The sequence below is a fragment of the Chaetodon auriga genome, chromosome 14, assembly GCF_051107435.1.
Source record: "Chaetodon auriga isolate fChaAug3 chromosome 14, fChaAug3.hap1, whole genome shotgun sequence".
Taxonomy (NCBI): domain Eukaryota; kingdom Metazoa; phylum Chordata; class Actinopteri; order Chaetodontiformes; family Chaetodontidae; genus Chaetodon; species Chaetodon auriga.
Genome location: NC_135087.1, coordinates 23347781 through 23360634, shown reverse-complemented (window position 1 = coordinate 23360634; position 12854 = coordinate 23347781). Strand labels below are relative to the sequence as shown.

At 41.4% G+C, this 12854-nt stretch overlaps 1 protein-coding gene across 1 annotated transcript in view; it reads right to left on the bottom strand.

Moving 5' to 3' along the window:
• kif6 (kinesin family member 6) overlaps positions 1-12249 on the bottom strand; it is a 63110-nt gene extending 50861 nt beyond the window's left edge. The window contains exons 1-6 of the mRNA XM_076748915.1: positions 12046-12249; positions 10659-10768; positions 9590-9664; positions 4589-4736; positions 4263-4372; positions 987-1116 (exon numbers count right to left, since the gene is read on the bottom strand). Coding sequence (XP_076605030.1) covers positions 987-1116; positions 4263-4372; positions 4589-4736; positions 9590-9664; positions 10659-10768; positions 12046-12105 — 633 coding nt within the window. The 5' untranslated portion in view covers positions 12106-12249. The remainder of the gene's footprint in view (positions 1-986; positions 1117-4262; positions 4373-4588; positions 4737-9589; positions 9665-10658; positions 10769-12045) is intronic.
• Between the last annotated feature and the right edge of the window lie 605 nt (positions 12250-12854).

Here is a 12854-nt window from a genome sequence, read left to right as displayed (position 1 = left end):
TCTATGTGAAGTTAGGACTTCTGGGATGATTCTGGCAGCGACAAATTCAGTGTGTTGATGACGGTTTGTTTGCTTGTGGTTCAAGAAAAACCTTCTTGTAAAGATGTTCCGGAGAGGATAAGTTCACAATAGTCTCTGTGTGGATGGACTGTACCAGAGACACCCCGCTGAACTGAGCAATGTCTCCATTGCCTGATCAACAGACTGATGTAACATCCAAGAATGTGTTTCCACTCAAGTGTCTCCCCAGGTATAACAGCAGTGGACACTGGGAGTGTGTCCTCAAGGTATATGGAAAAACAAAAGCAGTATTGTTTTGGTAATGGGCTATGTTCAGTGGAATATGTATGTTCCTTGTTGGACATATTTTCTCATAGTCGACAAAAACTATGTGACAGCATACGAGCTAGTTATGGAGAATTCCATCTTGGATTTCTTTTGTAATGGTTTTGTGTCAAGAAACACCCCAAACCACATCAAAAACTGACTGAAATACTCTTTAAAAATGAAAAGCGAGTCTCTGATTGAAACCTGATTATCCAGTTCACTTTTACTGTCTGTGATTTACTCACAAACTAAAAGCACGAGTAAACAAGGTGAGATCAGTCCTTTGTTCCAAACCTCAGGTTGCAAAGCAAAAGCTGACCCACCACATGTCTCATCAGTGTGGGGAGTCTGGGTGTCTGAGTGTAGAAAAGAACCACTGCAACATAAACAGAAATTACAGAGAGAATTCTTGGTTTTACTGGGGAAAACATGGTAAAGGGGACCACAAGGGACCAAAATAATATTTTAGAAGGGTCTTAAGGTGGCATTTACAGCCATTTGCATTTGTGGACAAAACATACCCTTTTTCTGAGAGTGGTCATGTATTTGTGCATACTGTCTACAATCCTTACTAAGAACACTGCATGGGTGGTGTGTGAATTAAAAAGTGGAGGTCATATCATAAACTTCTGCTGAGCTTGTGTTTCCCTCTATCTTACCTCCGCAATCATACGATTGGTGTCACCCAGGAAGAGCAGGTTCAGAGCCTCCTCCTCATTTGCTGCCTGCTGCAGTGACAGATTCCTGAGGTGGATGTTCTGGTCCGGATCCTCCATGATCACTACTTTTCTGAAGAAGAAAATAAAACCTTGTTAAAGGAAATTCCAGCTCAAGAAATTAACTTGAAATTATGAAAAGACTAGAATTACTGCCTCGCGCTTGTATGTCTCTACAAAACGGTCAAGTTGCATTTACATGCATGTGTGTCCCGGCTCATAAAATACAGTATGTATGACACCCAGAAGCCAAATGTGAAATATGGCCACAATGGTCCTGAGTGATGGTGTTAACAATGTACAGAAAAGTGTTTCTGCAGAACATTGTGATGTTACAGTGAAGTTGACCTTTAACCTTTTAGATATAAAATGTCATCACTTCATCATTTTATCCAATGAGACATTTCGGTGAAATCTTGCCGTAATTTGCATGAAAATTCTTGAGTTATGGTCAAAAAAGTGCTTTGTGTGGTCAGCGTGTATGTGGTCATCCTTCCAAGCGGACGTTTGTGCCAAACTGTAATTGGAGGAATTCCCTCCAGGCATTCCAGAGACTGACTTTTGACAACCAAAATCTAATCAGTTCTTCCTTGAGTCCGTGTGAAAGCCTGTGCTAACTATCCTCAGGGTTTTCCTGATATTGCATTCACATGAACGGGACGGATGGCCAGACAACCCAAAGACATAATGTCTCTGGCCCGGCTATCGCTAACATGAGGGCATAGACATGACAAATTGGACAAATCAAGTCAAAATCCAAATAATCAATTATTAAAAACTAATTATGTCAGTTATGTCATCTATTTCCTTCCCATTGTCTAGAAGTCACCCAGCTGTAAATCCAAACAAACCACATCTGCAAGTGTGTGTGGGCTGCGACCCAGTTTGACACATGTGCTTTATCTATGCGGGGGTTCATGACATGATAACAGACAGGGCTTGCTTTTAAAGAACAGGTGATTGGTTGTTGCCCATATCAAACACTCTGAAACACAGTGTTCTGGGACAGATGGGGCTGAAGGGACTCCTCTCATCATACCATATCATTTCCATCACGCCATCAGGGTTGTGACAGTATGACTGCTAGAATGAGATGTCAAAGAGGGTGGAATGACTGGAGAACACATGTAGATAATTATGTTAACATATGTAGGTAATTGAGGTAGTTTGATAAAACAGTAATAATCTTGATGTGATTAAAAGCTAACAAACAGCCCCACCAACACAAAATAGGATCTGATTATTGTATTTTTATAAAAGCATAAAAACTGATACACATGTTGAATTAATTTATGACTATTTTACAGACTTTGGGTATTTAGAGGATGGAATGCTGGACACATGATGGAAATGATGCACAGATGGAAACAAAAAGAAGTATAACAAGAAAAACTAGTATCACCACCTCATGGCTGTATGTCTCTACCAACCAGTCAAGTTGCATTTACATGCATGTGTGTCCAGACTCATGTAATCTATGTAGTGAAGACTCTGAAGTGACTTATTCAATTCATTCAAGTTGTTTAATAAAAGCTATTAAGTGTATTTCTTTGGTGAAATGGAAATCATCACTATATTGACATGTATGATTCCAGTGAATAATGTCCAGTGAGAAACACACTGTCTTCACTTACAGACTGTTTTTCCAGAGGAGCACAGGGGACTGATAGAGAGCTTCATCACATGGTGCAACAACAATCACCTGAAGCTCAATATCAGCTGAACCAATGAGCTTGTGCTGGACTACAATGCTTCAAATATGGATGCTGCTGCAAAGAAGCTACAAACTCTAAAACATGGATGCTTCACACACATGTTCAACCCCACAGCACAGAAGATCTAAACAATCAGCACAGTTTGAAGGTGGACACCCAAGATTAGAGTCACCATTCAGTGTCTGACCAAATGTGAATTATGGTCACAATGTTCCTGAGTGATGGTCTAAATAATGGGCAGAAAAGTGTTTCTGCAGAACATCATGATGTCACAGTGAAGCTGATATTTGTGCCAAATTTGAAGAAATTCCATCAAGGTGTTCTTGAGATATCGCTTTCAAAAGAATGGGATTGACCTTTGACCACCACAAACTAATCAGTTCATTCTTGAGTCCAAGTAAACATTTGTGCAAAATTTGAAGAAATTCCCTCCAGATCTTCCTAAGATATCACATTCACGACAATGGGATAGATGTGCATAATTAGACAGACAGACAGACAACCTGACAACATAATGCCTCCGCTTACGGCGGTCAGCGGCACGAAGGCATAAACATGAGGACAAGAATGTCAGAAAGAAGAGAAGGGGAAGGCAGTGAAAGACAGACGCAGACCAGCAGTTTAAGAGAGAAATTTGTCAGTGCCACAGCTTCTCCTTGAATCAGCAAGTGTGGCCACAGCATGGTTAACAACGGGCACTGTCTATATCCAGAAGACTGTGATTTGTGGGTATCGAAACCTTGAGCTGGATCCTTTGCAAAAGGAGAGACAAAATTTAAATGGAACTGGAAGTCCAAAGCCTGCTTCGAGATGAATAAGTATTGAGTATGACAAAATAGGCAAAAAAAGAAAAATAAGATCATACACAGACAAACCTCCAGACAGATGGAATTTAGAACTGCAAAGAAAGAAGAAAATAGAACGAATGAAGCGGGATTAAATAGGATGAGCACTGAGGAAAAGAGACAGCCTCAAAGATAGGGCAAGGTAGAGAAGACAGCAGCAGAAGACAACAAAAAACGAGTGAGAGAAAGAGATAGATGGACGCACAAAAACAGAACTTCCCTCAGACCAGCTGTACCAGTCACTATGCTATGAAAAGCTTCATGTTGCTCCACATGACCCTCCTGCTCTCCACTCCAGTGGCACAGTCTGCCACCAGGGTGACCACATCCATTGCTGTCCCAGAGTCTCATTATGTCAGTATGGCAGTTTGTAGTGAGGGATAAATACTAGAGTCTCCACATTTCACCACACGCTGACTCTGAGCCAGGCTGACAAATGGCTGTTCAGGAATAAGGCTCGGCTGAACCCACAAGTGTCTGGGAGAATAATGGAACAAGGGATGATTGGTCTTTTCGACTTGAAAAGAAGTGCAGCGATAACTTAAAAGTGCATCTTTTCAAGGTGAAATATACATTATGTGACTCTAATTGTTTACATGTTCAGTTGTGACTAGATGTCTGTGGCACTGGTATAAAAACAGGAATAAAAACACACTGACGGTAGATCTTCCAGTCGAGACGCTTCATGTCGGGAATCCAGAAGGTCATATCCCATCTCATTGTAGATCTCCAGGTAGGAGATGTGTGTGGTATAAACCATGCTGCTGTCCTGTGGAGGAAAAAATACAGTATGTAAACCTGGACTGAGTGCATAAACACGGACATCTTCATGTTTTTGACATTTGGCAGAATCAAATGTGTGATGTGAGTGATGGCCAGAAGAATACTATTTGCCATTTTTTTTTCTATGCATCAATGTGTGTGTATGTAGTGACAATGACACCTTAAATAAAGTGAAAAAAGAACCTAACACCGCTGTGCTGACCTGGCTGAAGTGTTCAAACAGGTAGGAAAGGGTGCGGGGAATAATGCCACGGTCACTGTAGCGCTCAGCCCCTCCTGTGATGGTAAAGGTCTTCCCACTGCCCGTCTGGCCATAGGCAAATATGGTGCCATTATAGCCAGCCAATACACTGCATGGGCGCACACACACAGACAGGACAAGGACACCAAGAGTAGACACTGTATATTATCTATTTTTTATATTTCAGAAGAAGCAGATAAGCAGATTTAGGAGGCAATTCGAATGAAATTACTGTATTCTTCCTCATCTAATTTGTTTTCATTGTCCAACTGACCACAGGTAGCAAAAAAGCACATTTTACAACAACAGCAGATGTTTCTGGAACCGCACTTGGGCCATGGAAGGTGATGTCAGTGTACGAACAGGTGAGACCAAACATAATAAACAGTTTATCATCACTGCTGAGTTCTAAAGAAGGTGAAATATACACCAAACAACAAAAAGGGCCTACAGATAATTCATTGTTAATAATGGAGAGAAAAGCTACTTTCCCTGTCAAAGAACCGCCTCGCTGCTATGAACATGTGATGGCTCTCAGAAAGCAAAACATATCTGTCTGTAAATGTAACCATATTCTTGCTCATTCGTGTCATCTACCCTCTATGACATCACTATCTTAATTTGCAAGACTGCATGGGACTTTCAAGTATAACCCTGAGCAGTCACCAAAAGACTGAGTGAATTGAATCTGACACTTTAAATCCACAGGAAAAGATGGCAGTGAGCAGAGAACTGCTATGGCGACAGACATCTGCCAGTGAGGGAGGAATGTCTCAGAGCATGAGTGAAGGAAAGGGCCCAAACCCACTCGGTTAGGCAGGGCCCGGTAAATTTTGGTTTGGCAACTGCCCTTGTGCACGTGCATGGAGCCATGGAAAGCAGTGGTATCTAGTTCTGTTTGAATGGAATGAACATCCAATATGAGGAAACTCATATGAGGTAAGATCGCTTGGCATAAAAAAACTCCTGTTCTGCAGTTTTGGAAATAAACCAGGAAATAGTAAAAGGGGCCTCTGACACAAGAGCCTGGATCAAAGGTGAGGATAAACTCTGTGCTCTTTGACGTGCCAATTGCAAGGAAAAGGATATCTTAACACTATATTTTTCAAGAATTATAAATGAACTTAAGCCTCTCACTTATCCTAATGGAACTGCCAACCCAGTATTTGAGCAGTGGGTGAGTTTCCCTCCCTGTGTGCTGTACAATTCCACACCCTGCATGAGAAGAGTAAGGGAAAAAACCAAATGTCAGCTTATATAAAACACTACGTCCACTCATGAGAATAGTGGTTGGTTAGTCTGACTTGGATGACCATTGGCCATCAATTTCATCTGGCGTGAGTCATGGCAGTGATTGGTCGCGGGGAGAAAAGACACAGGCTCAGTGTTTGGTTTAATGTAACTGCTAATGATGCGGCCTGGGCCCTGCCACTGAGGCTTGGGCGTTTCCCAATGCTTGTTCCTGTTTACACCTCAGCTTTCCTGGAGATTGTCAACTCATCCTCCAGAAGATCCTTGTTCTTCCTGTTATTTTTATGAGAAGCAGTATGTCCAGTCTTTTGAGGTAAGCAGGTTCAGGATAAAACTGAACAGACCTCTATTCTTCTTTGGACTTGGGCTGCAGGTTTCACAGCCTTTTGATACGGGATTACAGTGCAGATAGAGGGTCTGCCTTGCCAGCCCAGTATCATTACATTGGCTTGTCCTCTCCTGGAGCTATTAATGCTGGTTTGTTTTTAAACTACTGCGCTGGGGAAACAGTTTTGGTTACACAGACAGAGACCTAGTGTGCAAGTAAACGAGTTAGAGCTGTTGACTAAACTTAAACTGTGCCAAGTATGACAAAAAAACAACAACCTGGCAGTTACTGCTAGTTGAACAGATAGGTGCCTACATGCATGAAACTGAGCTTCAGTGCAGTGACAGTGAAACTGCTGCGATTCAAAGGACTCCTGACCAAAACTGACAAATGTTTCCTAACTAGAGGGGCGTGAGGAAAAACACTCTGTCGATCCAAATTTCATTCTGCTTGATTTCTGTGACCAGACGTGCTTCTGTAACTGGGACCGTGTCAATATCAACATGAGCTTCAGCTCATAGATATCAGCTGGGTTTCACAAGCTTACATCTGTGCCAGCTAAACTGCTTTTCAGAATCTCTTTCAATACTCTTTGAGGCCTGAGTCTGGGCCTATCCCTGTGACTGTGTTTGAAGGCACATATTGTCATAGAAATTTAGGCTAAACAGGCTGAAGTATTCGCTCCATTCACTCTTGTATTTTAGTGACTTTGGTGAGACCTGATTTAAAAGGTTAGATCTTTGTGGAATTCATAGGATTCAGTGTGTAAACGGGCATCTTGCACAGGGGGCAAGGAACTGACAGTGGACTAAGAAATGTCTGAGTGGGGAGACAGATCGGTCATGGATGACTAGTCTCCTCAAGGCTGCAGACATTACAGTCATTTCAAAGACTGAAAGACAAGTTCAAATTGATACGGCGAGACACAGCCTGGTTGTGTGTTGTTTTTAACCTGATGTTTACCATCTGCCACACAAAAGGAGAACTGTTCAAAGGTTGGCTGGGGAGGGCAAATTAATACCCAAGTTTGTGAAACCGTGTGAGTCAGGTCAAGAACATCCTGGACCTTAATGAGCCAATCCCAACATCTCACAGTGTTTCTACGTCTTCTAAAAGCGATGCAAAGCTTATATTGTGACTAGGCTGGGGTGGAATGTTGGGGAGATGGGAGGGCTAAATTGAAGCAGGAGGACAGAGTTTGGTGAAGAGGAGGAGAGGAAGAACTTTGTTCACAAAACAACAACACAACCAACATTTGATCCCAGACAATTCTTACAGATACCGTTAAGAGGTTCTTGAAACTTCTGCTAATTGGAAGATGGAAGAATGAAATGGAACTGCAAAACATGTTGTATTGTGTTTGATTTATGAATGTGCATCAACTATAGTAACAACCTTTTCTTATCAAAACCAAATAAGATTAATTTACACAAATTTGGTAGGGAAGCATGACATTGATTGAAATTTCTGCTAAAAGCCCATTCTAAAGCTTTTATCTATCGACTTTCAACTAGTGGAGTTGTATATTACATCAACATGTGGTCAACCATCGTAGTTCTCGCAGTTTCTCCAAAGCAGATGGATCCTTAAAAACTCAACTAAAAACTGTTAACTGATAGCTGTTTTGCTGTCAAGTGAAAATATCAAGAGCGCAATATGCTTCCTTCAATCAATCAAATCTAAACTTTTAAATACATGCCTACACACAAAACATTTCAAAACATAAACTTGATTATTACAGTGTCACCTTGAGGTCAATGAGTGTCTTTATATTTGCTGAGTAGTGGGAGGAATTTGGAACCCATCTGCCAACGTTTTGGTAGTTTTTGGTGCACCAACACTTGACTCACAGGAAAATGAATGAAAAATGTAATTAATTCTATATTTGTCATGGGAGATTGGGACTTTGAGTTTGGAAATTGAAAAGGTAGCACAGGACAATTTTAGTAGAAACTCACATCTTGGTACCAGGTTATTTTTGAACAAATGACGGGATGTGTTTAGACCACCAGACCATCAGGACCAAACAGCTGTCACTGACAGCAGCTGACACTAAACATTCACTTAGTTCTGCATACAATTAGTGATGTACTGCACTGAAGTCAGTGAGAGTGAATAACTTAATAACGTGTAACACTTAACCACGATGAGAAATTTTACTGGAGATCAGTACGTTGCAGTGATCTTGGTGAGTTACAACAGCCGCCTCTTTTTCCTTTGACTCCAAGCAGCAGAGGGGAACCCCCAGTACTAAACCCTGGACTGTTGGCTTCATAGTCAGCACCTTAACCTGTGGATTATCAGCTCTGCTGGCGAGCATGCTGCCTTTTGTTTTTACAGGCTCAAAGTTAAATATGACAGAGGTCTACAGCAATTTATTCAATTCAATTCAATTCAATTCAATTCAATTCAATTTTATTTGTATAGTGCCAAATCATAACAGAAGTTGTCTCAGGACACTTTCCATATAGAGCTGGTACAGACCAAACTCTTTATCTACATAGAGCCAACAGTTCCCTCATGAGCGAGCACTTGGCGACAGGGGTGAGGAAAAACTTCCTTTTAACAGGCAGAAACCTCAAGCAGAACCAGAACCAATGCAGCTGAAGTTAAAATATACACCCAAATTACACATTTACAGATAAATGATATAAATAAATGCATCAATATTTTCAATTCAATTTAATTATTTGAAATAATTTTCAGTTCAGTTAATAGTGTGAACAAAAACAACAGAGCTCCAGTAGCAAGTGTCACCGCTTGGACCCCTAAATACGTATATATAAAGTATTTAACATTTTACATTAAAACAGGCCCAGTTAATCTCTCATTTCCATTTAATTGAACAGTATTGACAGATTACTTGTTTTGCTGATCTTGAGGACCAAAGGAATTTTTCAACAGGTTAGTCTAATGAGTGTGGTACTTTGGAAAGACAAATTTAACAGCTGAAAATGAGCGAGCAGCGACAGCTCAAAGAAAAACTCTGTGTTGTGGCTTGAAAATGTTCTCACACTCACGATGGCACAGTGTGCCATCTTGTTTGCCAGCTCAGTCCACTTAGTGGTTTAAATATGTAAAGCATGCCAAACGGCATAGACACCACCCATTTCCATCTTAAAGAAAGCAGAGCCTTTCGGACACCCTGTCAACAAGGCTGGCTAAAGCCTGTGTGGCCTGAACACAACATGGACAGATGAGCCTTGCTGGGCACAGGTGGTCAGATTCTGAAATCTGTGATTTGTGAATGGGATATGGTGGTGGTTTCAATGGTTGACAAAAGCATTCAAAGAAATTATATAAACTTTCTAAATTACCGGGTATTAATGCAAACATTTATACACATTTGCCATTTTAAAAAGTACAGCGTCAGAAAATATTACCTGTCTGCAACTGGTTTGGCGATGTTTTCAAATATTTCTTCTTGTTTGACAGCTTGATCAAATACCTTTTGGTACCTGGACAAAAGTGAGACAAACAAAGACACATTTGGCTGAACAGAACAGGTCAGAACATCTATCTCTAATTTCATTTACTACTAGAACATACAGAAAATGCATGTGGCTGCTTGATCTGAAATATCCAAGGCTCAACACAGTTACCCACAGCAGCACCAAACAAGCACAAAAGCAGTCTGTTTAATTGCCAAGTGGATGAGGAGGAGTTTAGTCATTCTGTTTTCTAAAACAGGCTCAATCCATCATGTTTTATCCCCCAGAAAGATGACAGCAATGTGAGAGGAATTTGCCCAGGAAGACTGTTAAATGCGGACATTTTATTTCTATAAGGGCACCAGGGAACCTCCACAGGCTATTCTCAGACTCTGTGGTTTCCAAAGGCGCTCAGCGTCCAATGCAGTCTGACTCCCGAACTGTGAATTTGGGGCTTGGAGGTGTGGCAAAGGCGCTGCACAGAGGGTATATAAGGCTTCAGCTTTCACCAGCATTAAACAGAATCTGCCTCTGCAATCATGGAACTGAGCTAACCTTGAGAGTGTATATTCAATAGAGTAGATTCTAGCATGCTAACGTACAAGGCACTGAGGAGAAGAAGAAATGGCAATAACAACGATCCTTTTTCAGCATAACTCCACACACCTTTAAGCACAACTGAAATCAACAGCTGAAGATGTCATCTGCGAGGTTTTAGAATAAGAGGCTGTCATTTATTTGATGTTCCGCACTAACCTACTGTAAGACTACATGTACACTGCATGCAGTTCTATTTCATATTAATCTTACTTCTGTTAACAAGCTGCTGTTTTACATATGCTTTTGGGGTTTTTTGGCTGCTTTTACGTATAAGACAAAACAGGTCAGATCGTCCTCAGTAAAGATAAAAGCTTTCTTTCTTTGTAAGGATGTAAATTAATTGAATTTTATTAGGCCAAATTAGTTGGCTAATTTGAGAAATGAAGCCGATCGATACAAATATAGCTACCCGACACTCTACCTGAATTTGTAGCGCTCCTTCTTGTTGTTAACAACGCCATCAGCCAGGTCCCTGCGCACCACAAACTGAAGAGAAGCACCTGTCTGCTCCTCATTGTCCACAGAGTACACCTGAGGGAGCCAGAGACAAGAGCAGAGTCAGTCCTACAGCAGAACAAGGCTCATAGGCTGCTGCACGTTAGCACAGGACAACCACAAGGGAATATTTCAAGAGCATTTGAGCCAAATACAGTCGGCATTCATGTACTGTTTTGAAAGCATAGCCTACTATATGTTCTATGATTTGCACGCTGTTATGGTGTGTGGTGCCATATATGCAGCCCAACCTAAACACAATACAAAATGTTAGGTCTAAAATATAACACTGGCTGCTTGTGGTTTGGGTGTTGCATGCCCCAAAATAAAGAAATGGAGTTTATGTAGCATATATATTTTGTGGAAAGCAATAGAACTGACAAGCAGTCATGATCAGTGTGCAGTGTAAGCAAGCTCTACAACTTCACCTCGGCTCATAAAGCCTCAGGGAGAGCAGAGAAAGTGTAGAACATTAAACTAACAGAGAGCAAGCTCTAGCAGTGGAGGAGACGTCCAAACACCCCCACCCTCTGCTTCTGGGCTTCAGCATATGTTCTGCCATATGTTTCCAAAGGACACTGATGCAATTACAAGTCCCCAGGGTTTCAGAAATAAAAGATAAGACCGAAATGATTGGATTGTTTTTCACTGTCACTCTGCCTGTTGTATCCCCTCCTGATCCACACTGCTCTGCTGGCTTCACAGGGGCCTGTGCAGCTTGTCAAACAGCCTCAAGGAGGTAGCCGTGCTCATTTCATTTTGATGGATGTTATCAGCTCAAGCGAAAGTGCCACAGAAACCCTGAAAGTAATTTGATTATTTCACCCATCAGCTGTTGTGCTCAGACAATGAACAGGGCTTTAGGAAGAAGAAAGTACTGCCAGGGGGTTTCTTATGGAAAGTGACTGTTGTTCACATGTGTATCCACTAAAGAGGGCCCTTATCTGACAGTCAATGAACATTAGTATGCATGTGTGTACCAACCACTATTAGGCTGGCTGATATAATTGTATAAGCCTGCCAATGTTTGACAGCCCTGAATGAAAAATCTGATTCAGGCTCAGTATGTAAATATGGACGAGCCAAAATGTCTGTGGTGAGAAAGTTATGGTAAGTGTACAAATTGTAAACATGAGTAGTACTATTGACTTAAAGGGATCATAACGCAGCATGCTTCATGTTTAGAGGTGTTGTTAATGTAACACCAGCACTGACTTTGCTAACGCTAATCTAAATAAACACCCTGTCCTGCATTCAGTTCAATACAAGCTGCGTTGTTGCTGAGTTTTAACTTAGCTTAGTTGTCTACTTACCGCCGTATTTCTTTTGGTGGGCTTAATTCGACCAAATATCTGTATCGTCTGTTTCACCATTTTTCTCCACCTAAAAGGAAAACCGTTGGGTCTGGTTGCTTTTCTCTCTCACACACACCGTGTACGCAGGGTTCTAACGTTAGCTGGTTAGCTGCCTGGCTAATGCTAGCACTCCTCACGGAGCTGCGCTCTCTGTCGTTTGTTGTAGTTGGTTGCTAGGTGACGGTGATCCCCCTCCACTGACAAAGATCGTCTATGCTTTTCAAGATGATCATCAGAGTACATTAACCTTTTTACCTACACTTTCCTTCCTCTCATTTCCCCAAATGCCCGAGAGTATGACTCAGGGTCAGGGCAGAGGTGTTCACGGACCTGTGTATGTGTCGGAGGGGGCATGTGAGTGACATTAAACACACTGGCAGAAGTAAAAAAAATAAGACAGGGATTCTTAGCTGTTCTGTTTTCCTCTGATGTTTATTCTTCACTACCAAGCAGGTGTTTTGTATATTCAAGACAAAAGGTCACTGCAGGTTCAGTGACTCATTCAGTGGGCATATTGACAGAAGACTGTTCAGCAATTTAGGCACTCCCTACACATTAGGCCAAAGGCAGTTACCTAGAGCACATAGGTGGAACCACACCTGCCAGCATTGACAGGTGTTGAGTACAAATCCTGTGGCTGCTTCCTCTACTATAGATGTTGCATTAAAACCTTTAAAAGATCAACAAAAGATAAGATCAAAAGTAGTAGCAAATCATAGCATTTAACCAACTACTGTTTGATCCACCACAAGCTACAATGCAGCATT